The sequence below is a fragment of the Gigantopelta aegis genome, chromosome 14 (genome assembly GCF_016097555.1).
Source record: "Gigantopelta aegis isolate Gae_Host chromosome 14, Gae_host_genome, whole genome shotgun sequence".
NCBI lineage: Eukaryota > Metazoa > Mollusca > Gastropoda > Neomphalida > Peltospiridae > Gigantopelta > Gigantopelta aegis.
This window is the reverse complement of record NC_054712.1, coordinates 46,364,873-46,390,544: the sequence shown is the minus strand read 5'-3', so window position 1 is coordinate 46,390,544 and position 25,672 is coordinate 46,364,873. Positions and strand designations below refer to the sequence as shown.

General features: G+C 36.1%; 1 protein-coding gene across 1 annotated transcript in view; it reads left to right on the top strand.

Annotated features, from left to right (window-relative positions):
* The window catches only part of LOC121388273 (Friend leukemia integration 1 transcription factor-like), a 48,995-nt gene that overhangs the window by 19,737 nt on the left and 3,586 nt on the right, over positions 1-25,672 (top strand). The window contains exons 5-7 of the mRNA XM_041519551.1: positions 15,381-15,434; positions 18,017-18,088; positions 25,056-25,109. Of these exons, the coding sequence (XP_041375485.1) occupies positions 15,381-15,434; positions 18,017-18,088; positions 25,056-25,109 (180 nt within the window). The remainder of the gene's footprint in view (positions 1-15,380; positions 15,435-18,016; positions 18,089-25,055; positions 25,110-25,672) is intronic.

Below are 25,672 nucleotides of genomic sequence, written 5' to 3'. Positions count from 1 at the left end.
CCAAAAAACACTTCGAATGTACGGAAATCGATAATCTAAGCAATAACATCTAAGTAAAGTATGATTTCAGTTATTAAAAACGGCTCTAATAGTAGAAAAATATGCCTTAGTGTTTAAAAACTAGGGTATGTCCCTTTAAGTAGACATGTATGTTTTGTATAGCATTGCCTTGGTGCTGCCTTGTACATACACATGTATATGGTACGCATAATATTCGTATTATTGTTTTTATTTGATTGAATTTTTTGTATCACATTTATATTGTTACGATTTTTTTATAATACACATCACCAAATCGACCGACTTACCATACAAAAATAAAAAAGAAAAGTTACAAGGTTAATCTGACAGGGACAAATAGGGATATGGGATGGAAAGTCGACAACTGGATTTTCCAAGCGAATTCTGTAAATGATTATAACTAATTCTATAATAGCCCCTAGCCTTATTAGACATGATCTCGTGACTGTTTAAAATGGTTCCTACGCAAATCTGTCAAATTTGAAACAAAGTCATGGAGTGGCAGTCCTCCGACAGGCGAAGTTTATTGCAATTTAATTAAAATTAGCTCCACTGGTTAATTACTATTACCTGCGGATCTAACAGCACCCCGTTGGAGCTCGTGTCCAGTTGACCTTTCATTCGACCAATCAAAACCTTACTTGCAAAATCATGCTAGTGATTTGAAAAGAATATGAAAACATTCGGGATTATGCCGAGGGTATACGAAATGATTCGGATGAATTACGAAGAATGCCAGAAACGAATTTCAATATAAAATTAGTTTCAAGACGAAATAAAATCCGTGATGGTATAGCCATAAAATCTGTTTATACTAGTATACAACCCAGAGTTTATTACTGTACATTGTTAATGTTGAAAGAGACCATCAAGTTCGCCTATTGCAACCCCCTCCCTCAGGATCCGCGCTTGACGTTTCTTTAAATTATTTAATTTGACTTCAATTTTATTTTTTATATCTATTCAAATTACGCCCGATATTTTTAGAATTTGCATGCTCCCGAATAACGCTATAAAAGACGAAGTGTAATTGGTCGATATTTAAATTGTTATTTGTAGATAAAATGTTACCTGGACATGGGCGTCCACGCAATGCTGTTAGATCTACTGGTAGACCAAGCCATGTAGTTGCCCCCCCCCCCACCCCCGCCCCCGAAAAAATCCGGAAAGCACTATAGAAAATTAAAGAAAATTATCTTAACTGTTTAAGGAATTTTAGCCTATTAACTACTCAGTTGCTCCCCCCCCCCCCTCCAAAAAAAACAAACCCAAACAAACAAACAAAAACAACAACAAACAAATAAAAAATTCTAGCTACGGCCCTGGCTATTGCTCGTTCTAGCCAGTGCACCGCGACTATGTGTATAAAAGGTCGTGGTGTGTGCTATCCTGCCTATGGGATGGTAGTACATATAAAACGTCCCTTACTGCTAATGCAAAATGTTGTGTGTTTCCTCTCTAAGACTATATGTAAGAATTACCAAATGTTTGACATCCAGTAGCTAATGATTAATAAATCAATGTGCTCTAGTTGAGTCGTTAAACAAAACAAACAATAACTTTTTTAACAGACTGTAATGTATAGCAGAAGTCCGTGACGACCTAGTAAAACAATACTTTGCTGTCTTGTGCAAAGATACGAGCTTGGTTGTGCCAACTGTTTAATCGTTCAGGTTATGTGGGTTTTGTTTTATAAAAATTAATACACTTTATGCGTGTCACTAAAGATACAATCATAAGATCATACTGATATGGTCATAAATTAAAATGATAAATACTTTTTTTTAACTAAACACAAGTGACTATCATTAAACGGAAGCTTGCAATGGTAGCTAACCAGCTGAACCTCGAGTAGTACTCTTTATCCACTTATCGAGATCAAAACTGTATCTGTCCAGCCTGTTTAACAGACGTTTCTCGGTTTAGTCTCAACTAATATTAAAAACGATCGACTCCTTCTAAGAAAGCCGAACCAGCTTCCGTTGCAGACTGAATTTCCAGCTAATACTGGAGATCAAAGGCCCGCTCGACACTTCCTCGTTACAAACCACGAGATCGGCGTGTCTACAGAAGTGCTAAACGTAGAACTAGTTTGGTTTCGGAGTTAGCTAATTTGTACAGGTGAGGCGAGAGACTGGCGACGCGGTCGTCGCGCTCAAAGCGACAAGAACGTTCAGATCTCGGTGCACAATAGACTGGTGTTGACAGTTTGTATCGCAGATCGACAGAAGTGCCGCCATTGTCAATAATCGAGTGGTATTGCGTTAGACCACCGGGAGGAGGTGATTGTTACGCCTCCGTCATCAGATTTTGCAGTTTTTGTTATCTTACAAAGCTGTTTGTTAATTTGGCTTCAATGACGGCGCGATACAGCGTGGGAGTTTTCACCCCCACATGTTTGAGTGATTTAGTCCACCCGGTTGTGATGATTTGCTTTTCCTCTAAGTGACTCTGTTGGCGACTAAACGTTATCATGCCAGCAGTGATTGTAGCATCATGGATAGCCTACATAAAATCTTTTTTTTTTCTGATTTGTAGTAATATAATAATGATAGTAATTAATTACGAAACATCTATTGTATAATGCAATACCAATAATTTAATATAATTTTATTTAGAATACAGTTTTTATACTACTGTTCGTTCTCTTGAAGTTAAAACCAATAAAGGATTCAACCAAAAATGACGTCTGCGATTTTTTACATAAATAATATAATTTTATTTAGCATACCGTTTTTATACTAGTGTTCTCTTGAAGATATAACCAGTAAAATATTTTTTAAAAAGGCTCCTGCGATTTTATTTTTTTTACGTACATAAGTGTTACTATTATTCTGTTCAATTATTTAGACCCAAAGTTTTTTGCAAATGTTACGTTTATTTCCTATTCGATATTTGTTTTCTTTGCATTTACATGAAAACAAACCCAAACCCCGACAGGTTTTATATACAAATCATCATATAAAATGCACGAAGTTGACTTAATTCCACTTTTTAAAAATCTCTGTGTCTTTTGAATGCACGTTATTTCTCCTATAAATAACTAAGGTCATTTGCATATCAAAACATTGGGATCTGAGGCTACGTGAAGGCCATTATAGCTTGTTTCACTAAATCAAGGTTATTATTGTTTTGCAGTGTGTAACAGCATTGTCTAATCTTTCCGTTAAACATAGATGTAAACAAACAGAACATGTAACCCTTTCTTGTAGGTGCATTATATTTAATAAATTTAGCTAATGTATTATGTATTTTTATTTTATTATATCAATTATATATTAGCATACCATACCTAACCTAACACAACTGAGGTGTAGCACAGTAATAAACACAAATCACCTCACACACCGCAGGAATGTGCTTTCCAAATTTATAAATAAATTTAATGCAGGGCCGGACCCAGAAGACCAGGTGGCGGGGGGGGGGGGGGATAAAATGTCAAAGGCCACCAACATCAAATAATAATAAAAATGTTATTTAATTTGCCTCTAAATTGGGAACTCATACGTATATATATATATATATATATATATATATATATATATATATATATATATGTATATATATATATATATATATATATATATATATATATATATATATATATATGTATATATATATATATATATATATATATATATATATATATATGTATATATATATATATATATATATATATATATATATATATTTAGGGTGGTGCTAGGGGCTGGGGTTTGGGGGTTGGGTGTTACATTTGTAATGCGAAAAACCAAAGGGCTATTGTTCGGACTCGTATGGGTTCAACCACTTTTTCATCCCGCAGACACAGCCCTGCATGTTCAAAATACGATAGCATTGCTTGGTCAATAACATCATTATTTCGATCTATGACTGCACGTGCTATTGTAGCAATGTGTAAACCACGTAAAATACAAGTTAGGTAGGGTATATAAATTCATTGAAAATGTATTAGTCGACATTCTTGTTATTGTTATTTGAGGAAAAATATGGGTAAATCGAAAAACACTTCAGTTGAAGTAAAATCGTGTATTAAGAACGTTTTCGATTATTTTGAACATTAATATCAGCGCGGTAGACCTAGGTATGCTTCTTATCGAATTGTCGATCGAGTTGCCGCTGCACTTAAAGTTTCGGTTTCAACAGTAAAAAGAACTGTGAAAAATCTAAGCTCTACGAATCCAAGCACAGAAATCACTGTTAAAAAACGCGACCGAAAACTCATCGATTTATTTGATAAAGATGTTATTAGACGACGAGTATACAGATTGTATAGGGAGGGCGAATTACCTACATTACATAAGATTAACGTGGCTTTAAGGGAGGAATGTGGAATCAACATATCCGTATCAACTTTACGACCTCGATTTTAAATACCAACATATGTCTACAACCGGAAAATTGATTTTTGAGGACGCCAATATATCAGATAGGAGACTGTCCTATCTCCATGAAATATCCAGTTTACGAGAACAGGGGTATTTAATAGTGTATCAAGATGAGACCTGGGTGAATGTCAACCACACAACATCCCACTACTGGACAGATATCCACCCGGGCACAAGTACCGCCAATCACCTGCCGAAATCAGACGCTGCTGATCGAGTTCCTAAACTCTGTTCGGTGACTGGGAAGGGAAAAAGACTTATTATTTGTCATGCTGGCTGTGATAAATATGGATTGATAGATGGCTGTGAATTGATCTTTGAGGCTAAAAAAAACAGACGGAGACTATCATGGTGAGATGAATCATGAAAATTTCATCAAATGGTTTGAAGAACAACTTATGACTTCTCTACCAGAACCTTCTGTTATCGTCATGGATAACGCAAGCTACCACAACAAATTAACTGAGATTACACGATGTCCTGCACTAAACGCTAAAAAGGAATAAATTCAGTCGTGGTTACGAAACAAAAATATACTTTTTGAGAGTAACATGACAAAGCCAGTTCTTTATGAACTTGTGAAAAGTAACAAATGTGCAAAGCAATTTGTTACTGATGATATTGCTGTACGCCATGGGCACTTATGTCTAACACTGCCGCCAAGACATTGTGAACTCAATCCGATAGAACTGATCTGGAGTCAAGTCAAAGGGCACATAGCTCGTCATAATGATGGTAAAATTACCACGGTGCGGAGAGAACTTGCACATGCATTGAACTCTGTCACACCTACACACTTCTCTGACGCAGTTAAACATATAATAAAGATCGAAGAAGATTTTAGAAAACAAAATAGTTTTATAAGAAATAAAATACCTCCTGTGATAGTCCCCCTTAACGAAGATAGTGATGAAGAAATGAGTTCGTCGACTGATTAAGTTATTTCTCCATACCCATCAGGAGTATTACTTTAATGTATGCATGAACTCTTTAACACCAAAAACAATTTATTTCCATATCATTCACTATCAAACAACCTAACAACCTATAAACTAATCGACTAGAAATGCATATAGACTACACATACATACGAGAGAAATGTTTATTTAACGACACACTCAACGCATTTGATATACGTTTATGCGGCGTCAGACAAAACGGTTAAGGACCATTATGACAGTGAGAAAGAAACTCGCTACCGCCACATGGCCCACTGTTTCCGATAAGCAATTTTGATAAGCAATAAGGGACGTTTTATATGCACCATCCCATAGACAGGATATCACATACCACAGCGTTTATACATCAGTTGTGGTGCACAGGCTGGAACTAGACACAACCCAATGGGTCCACCATGTGGGATCGATCAGTCGACCTACCATGAGCGAACGCTTTACCTCTGAGCTACGTCCCGCTCCATATACAAAAGAAGCCTTAAGTGGGGTTGGGGTTGTGCAGAGGGTCACACCTCCACCAATCGCATGCATACCATATTCTTCTCTCTCTCTCTCCCTATAACCATATAACCATAGATTAAAATATGTTGAGTGCGTCGTTACATAAATGACGTGTCTCTCTCTCTCTCTCTCTCTCTCTCTCTCTCTCTCTCTCTCTCTCTCTCTCTCTCTCTCTCTCTCTCTCTCTCTCTCTCTCTCTCTCTGTCTGGCTTGTGTATTCCACAATATAATTATAATATTTGATACATATTATTTTTTCAAACTCAGGTTTTGTCACTTGAACTCCCCACCTGAATCCGCGCCTGCTTCATGTTTACAGATATTTTCTTAAATATAGGTCATACTACGATTTGTGCGGATAGGACGATAGAACCGAACATTAGTTTGAAACGCACTATAGAATGATGCTTTTGATATGCAAATGACCTTAGTTATTTATAGGAGAAATAACGTGCATTCAAAAGACACAGAGATTTTTAAAAAGTGGAATTAAGTCAACGTCGTGCATTTTATATGATGATTTGTATATAAAACCTGTCGGGGTTTGGGTTTGTTTTCATGTAAATGCAAAGAAAACAAATATCGAATAGGAAATAAACGTAACATTTGCAAAAAACTTTGGGTCTAAATAATTGAACAGGATAATAATAAAAAAAACATTAAATGGCATGCAAGACCTGATTTACTTGCAGGAAGATTAGATGCAAGGTGCCACACTTTTTCGGTGCATACTGTCTGGGTTGGTTTATGCACCGTTAATACCATTGTCATTTAAAAATATTTTTGCAATGAAAATCAATTTGAAGTAAAAGAGCCCAGTATACTTTCTTCATACATTCTGTCACCAGTCCACGCCAGAATTAGCCGTTAGAGCACATGTCATAAAGATAACCTACGGACAAAAAATAGCATCCGATATAAACCGCTATTTTGAACTTTTTTTTTTTTAATGTTTAATTTTCAATTTCAATTTTTTAAAAGCCAATTCTTTAAAAGCTGTTACAGTTACTGCCTTTTAACACTAACAATGTCTAAATGATACTTAATTTTCAGCGAGTTTTTATATCATTTGATCATTTCTAACATATTGCATTGTCCAGGAATCGTTATTAAATTTAGCATCTTATTTGGGGGGTTTTCCGTCCGACACTCACTGTTATTATATACAGAATCAGTGTATGTTCGGACCTTTACTGGACATTTTCAAACAATAAAAGTCTACATTTTAAAGGACTATTTGTAAAGCGATTATTTTCCTTTGCGGTAATTTATAAAAAAAAAACTAAATTTCACGTTAACAAGAAGTGTCGTGTGTACATAACATCTCGTTTTGATATTGGATGACATCCTCCGCCTCCCCCCCCCCCCCCCAATAAAAAGCTAATAAAAAAAGAAAAGAAAAAGGTAACAATAGATACACTATGATATGCGTCAATTGTTGAATGGCGCATGTTTCTGTGTACAGATATTGGTGTACGTTTCTTTCAAAATATTTGAGCACCATGTTTTATATTTAAAAATTCTACTACTGCTATCATTGTTACTATTATACCACCACCAATATACAGCTATCAATACTATCAATAAAAAAACGACGACTACTACTACTACTACTACCACTACTACTACTGCTACTGCTACTGCTGCTGCTGCTGCTACTACTACTACTACTACTACTACTACTACTACTACTACTACTACTACTACTACTACTACTACTACAACTACAACTACTACTACTACTACTACATCCACATTTTTAAAAATCAAAGACCATTCAATGTTCCAAATAATCATTGTCTTAACACTATAAAATTATCACCTCAGTTGGAAACACGCGCATGCACTTCTCATTGACTTTTCTATCTGTAATTAGCTGTTAATCACACGCAGTTACCTGCACAGCCTCCCCAATTACCTGCACGTTGCCATGGGTGTTTGTGGTGTTTCTGTACAGGTGATAAAGCAGTTGGCTCAAACTGACAGACGACAAGTGATGTTGTCCACGCTGAACAGCACGTTCAATAAAGTAGCGATGGTGATCATGTACAATTTATCTGGACGAAAAAAAGATCTACAGTTTCCAAGTCGTATCACAGCATAAGACAGAGTCAAAAGGATGGTTTGATTGCTATGAATCAGAGATAGGTACTTCGTTTATAGAAGGACTGTAACAACAAATGCAATGCATTTGAGTGCAATATATTCGTCCAACTTTGTATGATTTAGGACCCCTCGCAAGACAAATCCTAATCTGCATATTCTTCTTCTGCGTTCAAGCTATAGTTGATCATGCTTTAGATTTGGAGCCCGGTTGTGGTGATAAAAAACGCCGTCTCTGTCAGGTCTTCTTCAGAACCCCAAAGCTTGACAGCCAGTGTTGCTCCGTTCAGCCAGTGCTTTATCCTGGCTTCATCGTAGAGTGGTCAGAATTGCAGGATGTGCTCCCGGGACTGTGGTCCTGTTTGACATTCATGTTCATATAGTTTTGTGCACATATCCAATTGCATTTCAAGCACGCTTTCCTGGGCGCACCTCTTAGCTATTTTGACTGTCCAATCCAGAAAGACAGTGGTTAGTATTTAACGAGAGTGGTGTAAATGTAATGACTTGCATCACAAAATAGTAATTAAGCAGTGCACTTCACCTGGCTTGTACAGGTCAGAAAAGGCAACGATTAATGGTTAAAAAGAGTGGTGTAGATGTATTGACTTGAATAACTAATTAAGCTACTGGGTTACAGCCGGTATTGCGATTAGAACCCGAAACCTATCGATATTTAAACTCGCAAGCGATGCCAGTTCTACATCTATACTTGTTTTCCTCTAAAGTTGAGGCACGTTAGCCTTACCATATTGTCCACAAAACAGAGATTGATCAACTAGTTTGTTTTGTTTACCGACACCACTAGAGTACATTGATTAATTATTCATCGGCTATTGGATGTCAAACATTTGGTAATTATGACTCGTAGTCATCAGAGGAAACCTGCTACATTTTTTTCCATTAGGAGCAAGAGATCTTTTATATGTATTTTCCCACAGAGACGACAGAACATACCACGCCTTTGATATACCTATCTTGGGGCATCGGTTGGGACGGGGAAATACAGAAGCACCCAAAAGAGGTCTGTTATGTGAACTAGTAATTAAAGATATACGTAAATACCGTTGTGTCATATGGCGACGGACATACGGTTAAGGACTACATAAATCATTGGAGAGGAAACCCGCTGCTACCACTGCGTGGGCTAACCTTTTCGATTCATTAACATCAAGGGTTCCTTGCTGTTTATCGGGTTTGATTGCCAGGATTAGTAATGAGAATCGGTTGAGATTTAGTTAACAGCAACAACAATAACAACAACTGTAGTCATATAAAGACCATGGGTTATAATTGGTTGGGAGTGACCGATTAAATTTCGATGATACAATACGTTAGAATTATAGGAACATATAAATATTTGAATTATAAGAAGCGTGTATCTATTGTCTCCAATGGGATCTAAGCCCTACAAATGGTGAATTTTACCTTTAATATTATAACTAGTTAATATATGTTTTATGAACACACGGAAACAAACAGCATATTTATATCAATTCCATCATCTAAACTGAGGACAACAATTACCGTTAACATTTCGCCACACAATCGAGTGTAGAGTTTTATAGGCGATCATCACATCGGTACAGCAAAACCAAACAAGTTTCGAGTATAATCGATCGGTAATACATCACTAGGCCATACAGGTAGCAATATTTTCTAAACTGTGTCGTAGCTAGAGGGGGTGGGGGGGGCCAAGGGGGGGGGGGGGATCAGAAAACATTATGGAAACTTAAAGAAAATTCTCTTCGTAACCATTTAAGGAGTTTTAGACTATTAACTACTCACTTGCACTCCCCCATCCCCCACCCCCCACCCAACAAAACATCCTAGCTAAATAGCATCTGAAGTGGTTAAAGAAAGCAAACAAAAAACTACCATACTTCTCATTACCAAGATATCTAACAGGACTTGGCATAAATGTTTATCCACTGTAATTTGGGATGAACTAATACCAATGTACTGGGTACTGTTTTACTGGCAAGATATATGGGTATCACACATTGAGTACGCATTTTGATTTTCAGGAACTATGTTATTAAAAATAATTTCAATTATATCGAAAATAGCAACATTCCCCCTTGCACACACACACACACACACACACACACACACACACACACACACACACACACACACACACACACACACACACACACACACACACACACACACGCACGCCTATTGTCTTTGATTAAAAGGTTGCAAGTACAAGATTCAGGCTATTATGTTACTACTTACTGTCATCTGATTTGGTGATATACACCATATAGTTGCATATTTATAACAAAAAGGTGATGCTGCAACGCAATTTAGCCAAACAGCAATTTTATTACTGACGACTGATCGCAGTATGGCTGTGGTTCATGCAAACAAACAGTGTTTCAAGGCCGTATGACTAGAGTTCATGAGCAAAGGTGTTCTATGAAAACTGATATTATAGGATCCCCGTGACATTCATTAAAACCGGTGTTTCTGTCTTCTAAGACCTTAGTTTCGAAAACAGGTGTTTTGAATGTAATGTTACCATGGTTAATGAAAAACGGAGTCTCTGCGTTGTATGGTTCAAAGTTCATGAAAACCGGTGTTTCGGCATTGCACGGCTGTATTTGGTTAAAACCGACTTCTCATCGACGTTTGGCCTCGGTTACCGGTCTTCCGCTATTGTAAACTGGTATTTCAGTGTACGGGCGAGTGTGCACAGACGGGGTTGGAGTCACCACCCCTCCACATACACACCACATGCACCACCCCTCCACATACACACCACATGGACTCTGCACCAAACTGCTGTTTCAGTATGGTAAAGCGGTTCTTTAGTATGGTAGATTGGTGTCTCAATACAGTAAAGCTGTGCTTCGGTATGGTAAAGTGATGCTTTAATATGGTAAAGTGGTGTTTCGATATGATAAAGTGATGTTTCAATATGATAAAGTTATGTTTCAATATGATAAAGTGATGTTTCAATATGATAAAGTGGTGTCGCAACATGAAAAAGTGGTGTTGCAATATTTTATAGTATGGTAGAGCTGTGTTTCAATATTTTATAGTATGGTAGAGCTGTGTTTCAATATGGTAAAGTTGTGTTATAATATGGAATAGCTGTATTACAATATGGTAAAGTTGTGTTATAATATGGAATAGCTGTTTTACAATATGGTAAAGCTGTGTTTCAATATGGCAAAGCTGTGTTTTCATATCAGAAAGCTGCGTTTCAATATGGCTAAGCTGTGTTTCAATATGAGAAAGCTGTGTTTCAATATGGCAAAGCGATGTTTCAATATGGTAAAGCTGTGTTTCAATATGGCAAAGCGATGTTTCAATATGGCAAAGCGGTATTTCAATATGGCAAAGCGGTGTTTCAATATGGCAAAGCGGTGTTTCAATATGGCAAAGCGGTGTTTCAATATGGCACAGCGGTGTTTCAATATGGAAAAGCGGTGTTTCAATATGGAAAAGCGGTGTTTCGATCTGGCAAAGATGTGTTTCAGTGTGGTATATACAAGTACCGGTAACGCTCTTTCTTTCAGCAGGGTTAACACAACCATGCGATCAGCGAAACGTGAAGCGAATCTGTGTACACGGTGATTTCGCACTCGTCACACACACACAGCGATAAACGTTTTCGTAATTGCTGCCGTCAATACCCGGTAAACGAACTGGCAATTCGGTTTTCCTGTCGCACAATAGGTGGGCAAACAAACCGGTTAAATGCACTTCTTGTGTGTTGGGACGGGCAGAAAAATACTGTAAATATTTAAACTTAAACACACACCAACGCGCATCCACGCCATGATTATTGTAATGAAAAATATATTTGTATCAAACACCGCCTCGACTACAATTTTCCTGATTGCGGGCATATAATTAACCAAACGCTCGCAGTGAATTGGCCGCATGGGCTTTTCATCTTTTATTATTTGGACTTGGTGCGTATTACTGTCAACAAACGCAACAAAATTACTTTTTGTTGAGACAAACACGAGATGGGAACAAATTGCCGTGCCAGGGGAGTTGCGTTTGATTCCTGTACTTTAGAATAGAATATGGCTTGCAGCGGTTAATGTTTATTTTTAGGAAACGATTACATAAATACAGGAAATAATGTTTGTAGTTGTTCTTCCGTGCCAGATATGAAAAAGACAAACAATTGATTACTATGATGTTGATGGTTGTTGTAATGGTCATGAAATAAAAGTGAATATAAATAATAATAATAGTAATAATAATAATAATAATAATAGTAATAATAATAATAATAGTAATAATAATAATAACAGTAATAATAATAATAAGAAGAAGAAGAAGAATAACAATAACAACAACACCAATAATAATAATAATAATAATAATAATAAACAGCAGCAGCAACAACAACAACAATTATGTAAACTATTTTTATTAAACGGTAACATAGGATATGGCACAGTAGAGTTATGAACAACAAAATATAAAACTGTATACCCACTTGCATTAATGTCTCTAGTTTGTTGTGCAAAAATAAATTTAAGCCATAAATCCTTCCCTCTGTCAATCAATATATCTGTCTATTTGTCTGTCTGTATGTCTGTTTGTTTTTCTATCTATCTATCTATCTATCTATCTATCTATCTATATATATATATATATATATATATATATATATATATATATATATATATATACACATCCATCCATCCATTCATTCACCCATCTATCCATATAATTAATTAATTTATTTATTAATTAATTTATTTATTTACTTACTTATTTATTTTTATATTTATTTATTTATTTATTTATTTATTTATTTATATTTTAAATTCGATCGTTCGTTCATTCATTTATTATTTCCATTCTTTAAAAGAAAACCATATCGTGTTTTGTTGTCAACATTTTTTTTTCTTCAAATAATCATTGTTCACTATGAAGACGTGAGATATAAGAAATGTTTGAGATCTCGTTTGTGTAAAGTACATGTGAATTTCATTTCAGGTGTTATAACATAGTTTCCTTTTAGTCGACCCACCGAAAACAGTTAAAACCTGTAAAACAAAGTTAACATTTGTTATGTGTATCGACACCACCAGAACATTTGATTTGTTAGTCATCGGTTATTGGATGTCAAACTTCTTATCATTCTGACATACTGTTAGAGTAAAGCCGCTACATTTTTTCCATTGGTGAAAAAGTGATCTTTTTAATATGTCACAGACAGAAAAGCACATACCACGGCATTTAATATACCAATCATAAGGCAATGGTTGGGCTGTGGAAAAACCCAATCAGAGAATGATTACATAAATACAGTAAATAATGCTTGTAGAAAGGATTCGACGGCCAAAACACCCCGAGTTCTCCACTGAATGAGCCATGTCCTGCCCTTTCAAACCCCTACAACGTACAAATACGTTTTGTTATTTATTCCGATGACATTTTAAGTACAAGCCTCCATTGTTTTATTTGTTAAAACTATCAATTAAAACCTAAACATGAAATTTGCATCAGATTCTCTGTATTGACAGGAGATATCCATTTGTAGGCGACAATATCGACACATTCGTAAGAATTGAACAGATGAGTGTGTGCAAACTGCTGGCTTGATGGTTGACCGAAATATTACTGAACAGTACACGTTTTAATTTAGAATTGGCCTGTTTGTTTAGTTGGGAAAAAACTATAGGACTGTGTCATGATTGATTCTACCACGCCGCTCATTTCAGACTAGGTACGCCAGTCAAGAATTATTAGAAAATGTAAGAAAGGTGGACGTTGACAGGAAGACAGGGAAATTAACAAAACTCGTCAGTTCGCCCAGACAGTTCCATGAAACAGGAACTCGTCATAAAAAAGGGAGTTTAAAAAGGAAACGTCATTGTAATGTATGGTAAACCACCCAGTGAAGTGAAATTGAACACACGCACGCGGCTGCGTAAAGTGCGTTTATCGTTCATAAAGCGATCTTTCGTTTCTGCAATATGGATCCAACATTTTCACATTCATCGAAGTATTGCAAAGACGCGTGCCGTGCCCGATTCTGTCATCATTTCCCAGCCCCTTTTGGAACTCTTCAAAACTCTTGCACGAAGAGCACAAAAAGCGCTCACCTCATGAACTCTCCAGTTTTGTGAGGCACAAAACGCTAACCCCCTGATCCCACGTTCCGAGCAAACATTGCGGCCACGTGGCCCGACTGGTTGTGTTACACCATTTAACACTCTATTGATTGGGGAAGCTGAAAAAGATTAGCTGCGACATTGGCTCGTATACCGGGCTTTAGCGTCGAGTGATTGGTTAGTTGTTGCAAATTACAGTTATTGTATTAGTAGCCGTATATAAAGTTGGAAAGGGAAATGAGTGGCGGTGAGAGTGCCGTGTTTGTTATGGGACGTGAGAGACAATTTCCCGAGTGCGCTAACGGAATCGGAACTCCGGCAAGAAATCGCGTGATGCTTCGTCTATCAACTCTCGCGGTGACGAGATTTGTGCCAATGTTGCGCCTAATTGACACCCAGTCACACTCGAGTAGAGTTAATATGCATTTAAAAGCTCGCTGAAATAAGAACAACATTAACAGTTTTGAAAACATTTCAACAGGAAGAGTTTGGAGTATCAGTCGTGTGATTTATAAGAGACGAGAGGGGTTTTGTTTGTTGTTGTTTTAATGGTGTTTAAATATATCTGACTTTTAACTTCAATGCAGCGGTTGATTTCAAGTGAGCAACGAAAGAAACTTTGTATATGATACTAATTGCCTGGGAAAAGTATCCCATCATGCATACGTTCAAGAGACAGGATTATTTCCGGCCTTGCTCCTTTGGTGGATTATCCACTTTTATGTTTGCAGGTAGAAGACTTTTGCAGGATTGCTTTTACATTTATTGACTTTTTAATAATTTTATTCCTTTATATCTACCTTTATTACATGCATTCTTCTCTAGCACTCCCTATTTGCCTATCTCTATATCTATCAATATCTACTCTATTTCTCTGTCTGTCTGTCTGTCTCTCTCTCTCTCTCTCTCTCTCTCTCTCTCTCTCTCTCTCTCTCTCTCTCTCTCTCTCTCTCTCTCTCTCTCTCTCTCTCTCTCTCTCTCTCTCTCTCTCTCTCTCTCTCTCTCTCTCTCTCTCTCTCTCTCTCTCTCTCTCTCTCTCTCTCTCTCTCTCTCTTTGAATACATAGTTGTGTTCTAATCTTTTTTCTAACTACTAAGAGACACACTTGTGTATTTTTTAACGAACAGCTGAATCCGTATAACTGAGAACTGATCAACCGAACTTGAACGCAGACTATTATATGTAAAATATCATATTGTGTTTCAGTCAAATGCAATCCCCGTTTTTACTGTTAGTAACGGATACCTGCAGGGACTGTTACAATTGGTGATATCGATTTGTCATGGACGATTACAATGATTGTTTTCCTATTCTAGATGCTGCCTTCGCTAAGTCAACATGGTCGCCACAGTCGAGCCCGGCAGCCCAAGGTAACCACTTATATATCATGGCACAATATTTTACGCTAACCGTCTTTCCGTTCGCATGTCGGTTTCACAAATTTAAATCCACGCTAATTGTCAATCGGTTATTTTGTAAACCGTTGCATTCTAAAATTAAAAGTAACAAAGTTCAGGGTCATCAGAACGTTATTCCCTAAGCAAATATATGTCGTGTAACTGAACAATCGGTTACCTAGGTGAAAAGCGTTCTGGTTACTCGTGATTTTGAAATAATATTATCACTATTGCTTCCAACATAGATGTATTACTATTCTTACTGCTTCCATTATATGTGTTAGTACTGTTGCTATGATTACTGCCTACTGGTGTTTATAGACATGGCACTTAGCCTGTCGTGAAATCAAACATGTCATGAAGACAATAATGGCAATGATGATGATGGTCAGCATCATCATCAATATGATTTAATATTAGAGCTTTGAATAAAAGAAATACCGGAGTTTGTCTAGTAAAGAGTTATGACTTTGTAACAGTTTTGTGGTTTTATCAGCTGTACTTAAAGGGACATTTCTGAGTTTGCTGCATTGTAAGATGTTTCCTACTAATAAAATATTTCTACGATTAAACTTACATATTAAATATATTTTCTGGTTTAGAATATCAGTATCTATATATTCAATGTGTTTCTGGTTGTCTTAATATTTGTAAGAAGCCCAAACTGGATTTTGTCTTCAAATAATTTCGTACGTACGAAAAAATTATATTTTTGGAAATAAAATGAAATTTAACCTAGTACAAATATTAGAACGATCAGAAACACGTTTAATATACAGCCACTAATATTTTATGCAGAAAAAATATATTTGATATTTAATTAAAATTGTTAAAAAGTCTCTGTTAGTCGATAACATCTTAAAAAGTGCACCAACCTCAGGAATGTCCCTTTAAAAGTATTTCACATGAAAATACCACTAGAATTCTGATCGTTGTTAAATTGATAATACATATTGATAGTCAGTACTAAAATGATGACTTTTTTAAAGGTAGGGTCAACTCGAACAAGAGCATTATGTGTTGGAAAGATGCATACCCGGACCACCAACACATGCTGACACTTTAACAAATGAAAAACGCGTAATTTTAGAGTTAATAAAAAAAAACATGTTTATTCTTACTAACTGGGGGCAGCCATTTTGTTTCGTTTTTGTGACGTCCGGCTGTATAGCTTGGGGCGAAGTGACGTCAGCTCCATCCATCTCGTCTATACACAGTGTAAACAAATGCTCTAATTTACGACAACGCGCTTCGCTTTCATCAACCTGACTTGTAAAACAACATAAATGACTTGATTGTATAATAAACTATTTAACTAAATATATTTCAGTTTGCATCAATAGAACGAAATGAAATTATAGTATTTTTTATTTTTTAAAAATCCAAAGAAAAAATGCATATTATTAGGCCTATTGGTAGGGTACGTTCGAGCAAAAACGACCACTCACGATGCCCAAGTGATACTTTTCTTCTTTTTTTTTGGGGGGGGACGACGTAATTGGTCAGTTTTGTGATTTTAGATGGAAAAGTCTACTCAAGCAAGGGTTTTACAGAATTACTTACAGTAATAACGCAAGGCGGTTGGTAATGTCCATTACGAATTACGAACTAACCAGCCATCACTGCGTCACAGATGTCGTGACAGCTTCAATAAAGAAGGCAGACATTACTTTCATAATTATCTGGGCTATTAGGAAAATTAACCGCAAACCGCCTGCTAAAATCCCCGTCTGTGGGTAGCAAACCGCCCCAGGAACGTCCCCTTCCATTGTATTGCCATCAACCAACCAATCTGAACCCATTCAACAGATCGTTGTCAAGGTAACCGAACACCGGTTTGCTCTTTTAAAACATTGTCTTCCTTTCCTTTTTACCTGTGTGCGTCACAAATTTTTTGTGTTACTATAATTGAACGATTAGAATGAGACAAGCAATTGCTCAAATTAAAAACACAAAAGGAAGGCGCACCTGCAAGTAAATGAACCGGAAACAATTTGTGGAGGATTATTAGTTTTTGTATTTCGGGAGAACATTATCACTATGCTTACTGTTTCTTGATTTCTGTAAACTTTGTATAATTATTAATTAAATTTTTAGTGTATAAACTGTATTATATTTTATTACAACTTTATATTTAATTAATTAGAAATTTTAAACTAAAGTGTTCCTTTGAACAACTATTATAGATACATGCGACAGTGGAATACTAATTTTATTTTCTACGTAGTATATTTATTTTATTTAGAGTTAGATAGTAGAATTCTGCTTTTAATTACTCTGTAATAAGTAATTTTATTTTCTGTTTTTTTAGCGGCATGCATATTTTACTTACTTTGTAGAATACTGATTTTATTTATAGTTTGGAATACCGATTTTATTTTCTCTTTGAAACACGGATTTTAATTTCTCTTTGAAACACGGATTTTATTTTCTGTTTAGTAATGACATATAGATTTTATGTTACTATGTGGAATACTTATTTCATTTTAGAGTTTGTTTGCAGAAAACTGATTTTAAATGTCCAGTGTAATACTGATTTTGTTTGCCGATTTCAGGTTACTCACATCATTCACTTCCTGGTATGAAATCTAACTTCGACACTGCGCATGCTCAATGGAGAACACAAGGTAAGCTATTTTTGGAATTGTATGCATTAACTTTGAGTGAAGGGTAAACAATTTACATGAATACTTTTCCACTATAAGACACCTCTATATTTAAAGTTTGTTTTGTTTAACGACACCACTAGAACACATTGATTTATTAATCATCCGCTGTTGGATATCAAAACATTTGGTTATTTTGACATTTAGTTCTAAAGAGGAAACCCGCTACATTTTTTTCATTAGTAGCAAGGGATCTTATATATGCTCCATCCCATAGACAGGATAGCACATACCACGGCTTTTGAGTTTGCTGCAATTTTTAAGATGTTATCGACTAACAGAGACTTTTTAACGATTGTAATTACATATTAAATATATTTTTCTGCATAAAATATTAGTGCCTGTATATTAAACATGTTTCTGATCGTTCTAATATTTGTACTAGGCGAAATTTTATTTTATTTCCTAAAAAAAGTTTTTTCGAACATACGAAATTATTTGAAGACAAAATCCAGTTTGGGCTTCTTACAAATATTAAGACGACCAGAAACACATTGAATATACAGACACTGATATTCTAAACAAGAAAATATATTTAATATGTAAGTTTAATCGTAGAAATATTTTATTAGTCAGAAACATCTTACAATGCAACAAAGTCACGAATGTCCCTTTAAATAGTGATAAGTTTACAACTAAGTTAACCTCTTAAACGACTAGAATTACACATTAAAAACACTAAACATTCTTCTTTTGAAAAATGGTACTGTAAATGCAATGTGTTTCTGGTTGACATAGCGTTTAAAATGGCCGAAATTGGATTACACCTGCCAAATATTTTATATATTTGAAACAAAACCTCTATCTAGATTTCGGTTACGAAGTAAAACAAACTCTTAGCTTCTACAGACATTAGAACGAAAAAAAAATAGTGTGTGTATTTTTATTTACGACACCACTAGAGTAAATTTATCAATCATCGGCTATTGGATGTTAAACATTGGCTAACTTTGAATCATAGTCTTACAGAGGAAACTCGCTACATTTTTACATTAGTAGCAAGGGATCATTTATTTGGATCATCCCACAGACAGCATAGCATATACCCGTCTTTGATATACTAGTCGTGGTGCACTAGCTGAAAAGAAAACAAAAATAGCCTAATGGGATCGATCCTTGTCCAACCGCGCATCAAGCGAGCACTATACCACTGGCCTACGTCCCGCCCCGATTAATAAATCAATGTACACTAGTAGTGTCGTTAAACAAAACAAACTGTAACAGTTTCCAGTGCACATCCTCGACATGTCAAAGGCACTGCTCGAGTTTAGGAGCATGTCGGAAACCCAAATGTTGGTTGACAGGTGTTGGTCTATTACCCTGCGCGCGACACGAACACGAGCGCGCGTGACAATGAGAAAACCTACAGCGTCTTCCTGTATTGTTGCCGTCAAAGGGAAACTTGAAAGACTTGCTTGTTGCTAATCTAATTTATTTCTTCAACACGGATGTCCGAATTGTATTAAAGAAGCCTTGTCGGTTTGAGGTGGTAATGAATTGCACGGTGCCAACTGACCACTTGGTGGGCTTCGTACAGATTGCATTTCTCTCTCCTCATTTCCACAGAACTCAGCCAGATAGCAGCACTTCTCTGACACCAGATTCTCATTTCCTCGGATATCATTTTTTGTAGATTTTTATGATAATAATATTTCTGAAACAACAAAATATATGAATAAACAAATAAATAAAGCATTCACACATACATACAGTCAGGTAGACAGACAGGCGGGCAGACAGAAAATTAGACACAGGGCGACAACCCCCCTCCCCCCAACCCCCCCCCCCCCCCCCCCCCCAAAGAAAACCCAAGCAAATAAATAAATAAATAAATAAATAAGTAAATAAATAAATAAATAAAAATGTTATTTAGATAAAGAAATATGTCTTGAAACGTTGTCCTAAGACTTAATTACAAAGTTATTACATCAAATGCTGTAAAGCATATTCCAGGGGGGCGTTTCAAGAACAATGTTATTGAATGCACTCATTGAATGACTTAAGAAGGTAACAATAATGTTGGTGAAATTTTTTTATATATCCTGACCCATCAACACACTTCTTGACAAAACTGTCTTGGGAGATCATTGTCTGATTATTTTTATCTAAAAAAAATTGGGTCTCTTTTCTCCTTCCGCAAATTTATCGTTGATCAAGGAAGATAGTACAACACTGAAAGGACACAATGGAAATGTGGAATTTATAATCAAAATGATTTCAACGATGAGATCCGTTTGCGTCAAAATGGAACTGACGAATTCACACTTAACTCCACAGTGAAAAATGATAAAGCTTTTTCTACAAACCATTTCGTTAAATTAAATACATTTGTGTGTTAAATGTCCTTTTTTGATACAGAAATGAAGGGAAATTTAACAGCCAAGATAAAGTCTTTCCTGTATTGATTACTATTGACAAGTCAGGTGTGAATAACTAAGAACTACTGTTGAATCAAACCAGCTCATATACTGGAACTTGTGCAATTGTTGTAATTCGTAATCAAAACAAAAGCGGAAACAAAAATTGAGTATATATAAACGTGCACAATATATTCATTTGTCCATCTTCTATACCCATTGGGTTATTTCTCGCTCCAGCCAGTGCACCACGACTGGTATATCAAAGACCGTGGTATGTGTTATCTTGTCTGTGGGATGATGCATACAAAAGATCCCTTGCTGCTAATCGAAAAAAGTAGCCCATGAAGTGGCAACAGCGGGTTTCCTCTCTCAATATCTGTGCGGTCCTTCGCTATATGTCCGACGACGTATACCTGTAAATAAAATGTGTTGAGTGCGTCGTTAAATAAAACATTTCTTTCCTTCCGTCTTCTGTATTACACCATTGGTCATTGAAATGCATAGGAAATAAATACCCGTGAGCCAGAAATGTAAGTGAATCTAAACTAAACAATAATATTCAAATGTGGTCGGATTAAATTGACTAACTTAAAATGTTCAAACTGTATCTTTCCAAGAAATCGCACAATTACGATAGGAATTATATATTTTTAAAAAAGCACCCTTTGTTAATATCTTTCAGCGTGACAAAAAAAATTAAAATAAGTTGCTTATGATCCTTGGCCCCGTGATCTGCTATACTCCTAACTGTAAGCAAAGTTAAAGTTTGTTTTGTTTAACAACACCACTAAAGCACATTGATTTATTAATACTCGGCTATTGGATGTCAACCATTAGGTAATTTTTACATATAGTATTAGAGAGGAAATCCCTACATTTTCCCATTAGTAGCTAGTGAACGTTTATATGCACTATCCCGCAGACAGGATAGCACATACCACGGCCTTTGATATACCACTCGTGGTCCATCGACAGGGGTCGATCCAAAATTGACCGATCATCCAGCGAACCATTTACCACTGGCCTACATCCCACCCCTTTCGGCGGTAACCAGCTCCGGTACTCATTATATATCTTAATATACCGTACAGACCGCTGAAGACATTCACCTTTTGGTGGTCATACTGAAGGTCAGCTTGAAAAGCCGAACGAAATTGCTCGGGAGTGTGCGCATATAAAGACTTAATCCACCCGATTGCATTTCTAAGACTTGCGACAGAAAATCACAGCTAATCAAACTGCGAGTGGACCCGCCCTGAAAGGGACACCTGTGATTCCCCCCTTTGTGTCCTGGCTCTAAATTACTGTCATAAGTACATCTTGTCGTCTGCAGCAAGCGCTCGGCGATTACAACAAGTCGATCTCGATTTTTATCGTCATCGTGGCACGTGCCAGTGAGGCAGACGACATTATCGGCCGCGAGCCTGTTGCCCTCCGCTGTCGAATCGCTGACCTCGGTCCAATCGTATTGTCCACGTCATAGTTAATGCTCAGTGAACTGCCTGAACCCCAGGCAGGGAATAATGTCCCCAGCACTGGCAGTGCGCATGTCGCGGTGGTGACATCAGTGACAAGTGTACAATGAAGTTAATCAACTGGATATTAAGATGACCCCTGGGGTCAGGTCAGGTCGGAGTAACGCTGTAGTTTTATTGGGATTAAGCGTCTTATAAAGAGATACATTAGCATTCATCCAAATTTTACAGTTTATGACTTCTATATTTAGGTTTCATAGCCAGTTGCAAGACTTGAACCGTTTGCGATAACTATATAATCAATTATTATTTAGGAATTAACTTAATATCTTTTTAATATAATAATAAATTGTACATACATTTTTTTTTTAAATAGTCACGCTCTTATGTTAGAGCCGTTTTCAATCATTTTCTTTTTTAAAGCGTTTATTATTATTATTATTATTATTACTTTATTTTTTTATAATTTTTTAGGGGTTCACTCCACCCATTCCAAATCTCTCTCTCTCTCTCTCTCTCTCTCTCTCTCTCTCTCTCTCTCTCTCTCTCTCTCTCTCTCTCTCTCTCTCTCTCTCTCTCTCTCTCTCTCTCTCTCTCACTTATCCTTAAACATAGATATCTTAGTTCGTTTTCTTTTTAAATATTCTCTGAATCCCAGCTAGTACAGATTACAGTTTTGAATTTAATAATGGATTTTCGCGGACTTCGTGTGACTCTTTCATTTAAAATGTAACTTTACGTGTTTAGTGTTTCTTCTGTTCATAATGTCACAGTGACGATGAGACCAGGGAGAAAACTTAATAATCCTTTTAGCCGTAAAGAATGTCGGGTAACAAAATTGTCTGACATGTCATTGCAAACTCGCCGCATCAAAGAGCATGCGCACGCCCCAGTACACAGCAGGCCCGCACTGAATCGTTCTCGTGATGAGATTGGCGCTGATATCGGAGAGATCCTAAAACGTTGATGGATTTGGGAAATTGGCCGAAAATTAATAAATGACAAACAAAATGTCATTTTAAAAGGATATTGACTTTGAAGTGACAGGAAACCATGTTTGTCATTTTGGTGGCCTGGTTGCGTGGAAATAAACATGATTAGATTCTTAAATATCACTTTCAGTTTACTCACAAACGGTTTGGTTTTATTTTGCTTCCATTCTTACCTTTTATTGGTGTATTTGCTCTTTCATAAACAACAAATTAAAATGTATTTTCAACAAATTAAAATGTATTTTCATTTCCATTTATTTGTTTTACATAGTTTTTGTCTTCTACATTGCATACCGGCCTCGGTGGCGTCGTGGTAAGCCATCAATCTACAGGCTGGTACGTACTGGGTTCGGATCCCAATCGAGGCATGGCATTTTTAATCCAGATACCGACTCCAAACCCTGAGTGAGTGCTCCGCAAGGCTCAATGGGTAGGTGTAAACCACTTGCACCGACCAGTGATCCATAACTGGTTCAACAAAGGCCATGGTTTGTGCTATCCTGCCTGTGGGAAGCGCAAATAAAAGATCCCTTGCTGCTAATCGAAAGAGTAGCCCATGTAGTGGCGACAGCGGGTTTCCTCTCAAAATCTGGGTGGTCCTTAACCATATGTCTGACACCATATAACCGTAAATAAAATGTGTTGAGTGCGTCGTTAAATAAAACATTTCTTTCTTTTCTACAGTGCATTTGGCTTTATAGTTTGTTATTGAGATGTGATATTTTGTTTATCCCAATGCCACCTTTCCTTTCTTTTCTTTGAATTCCGTCTCATTTCTTCCCTATTTTTCAACTTCTTTTGCTGTCCAACTCCACATCCCAGTCCTTGTCTTTATAACCGCGACATATGCTTTTCTCTTGTGGCTATGTGCATACGCTTGTCCACACTTTAGTCACTATTATTAAAGATGTAATGTGGGATTAAATGTCAGTAACACGGTTCCCTTCCCAACACTACGGATGAAATTTTGTTTGCAGTCAATCGACCTTTTTGTTAGTGTTGGTGTGATCCCTTATTTCTATACATCAGTATAGTTTTAAAACTATGAATTCAAATGTTGTACACCATGCATAGTAACCACGTATATTATCTGGCGACGTACGCAGAGTGATAAATTAGATTCTATTATATATATAATTATTTGTCTTTACAAGACATGTTTGAGTTGATATTTTGAAAAGGTCGTTGTAATGACTGGTGTCTACAGAACACGTACTTCAACTAGGTAACACTACAACTGGTGACGCTGTCGTCTTAATTACAGTGTTAAAGGGACTGTCCCGAGTTTGCAGCCATATTAACCTGTTTCCTGCTAATAGAGCCTTTTCTGGCAACAAACAATTACATTTTAAATACATATTCGTGTATAGAATACCAGTTACTGTGTCTAAATCTCCCTTGTGTTTGTGATTGTGTGTTAATTTGTCTAGCAGTCATCTTTCATTTTACTTCGTAATAAATGTCTTTCTCGTATGTACGAAATTATTAGAAGGTAAAATTCGGTTTGGGTTACTACAAACTTTAAGACAACAACAGATATTTTGCTGATGCAGACACTGATATCGTAAACAGTAACATATATTTCATATATAATTTTAGTCATCAACAAGGCTCAGTTTGTCGCTCACATCTCACAATGGCAGCCAACTCAGAAAGGGGCATTCCCGAGTTTGCTGCATTGTAAGATGTTTCCGACTAATAGAATATTTCTACGATTAAACTTGCATATTAAATATATTTTCTTGTTTAGAATATCAGTGTCTGTATATTCAATGTGTTTCTGATCGTCTTAATATTTGTAAGAAGCCCAAACTGGATTTTGTCTTCAAATAATTTCGAACGTACGAAAAAACTATATGTTAGGAAATAAGATGAAATGTAACCTGGTACAAATATTAGAACGATCAGAAACACATTTAATATACAGCCACTAATATTTTATGCAGAAAAATATATTTGATATCTAATTACAATCGTTAAAAACTCTCTGTTAGTCTATAACATCTTAAAAAGTACAACAAACTTAATATTATGATTATGGTATTCACATCAATTGCAATATATGTTTCGATGTTTTCTAATGGTTCTATAATTATTTCAGTGACGGATCCGTACCAGCTCTTCAGTCCCATGGCGAGTCGGTTGTCAAGTTCAGGTAAATATTATAACCAATACCCACTTTCTTCATCACTGTGATAAACAGGTGGGGTATTAATGGAATAGTCGTAATGCAGTGAAGCGTTAGGTCCACAACACACCACAGCTGGGTCTGAGTCTGGCGAGTATGGTACCAATTGAAAAAGAAACACACACTGAATCGAATGTGACATAACATCATGTTTGTGCTGGCACAAACTATAGACCTGGCAAGAGATGACATAGAACAATCGCTATAGTATCACTGGCAGCTGCACAATGATCTAACAGTACTTTTATTTTTACTTAATAAACAAGATATATATTAATCAATGTGGAATTCTTATAGTTATTTTTGTTATGTATACAACAAAATAGATTTTAGGATATGAAGGCAGTTAATATATATATATATATATATATATATATATATATATATATATATATATATATATATATGTATGTATGTATGTATATATATGTATATGTATGTATGTATGTATGTATGTATGTATATGTATGTATGTATGTATGTATGTATGTATGTATGTATGTATATATATATGTATATATATATATATA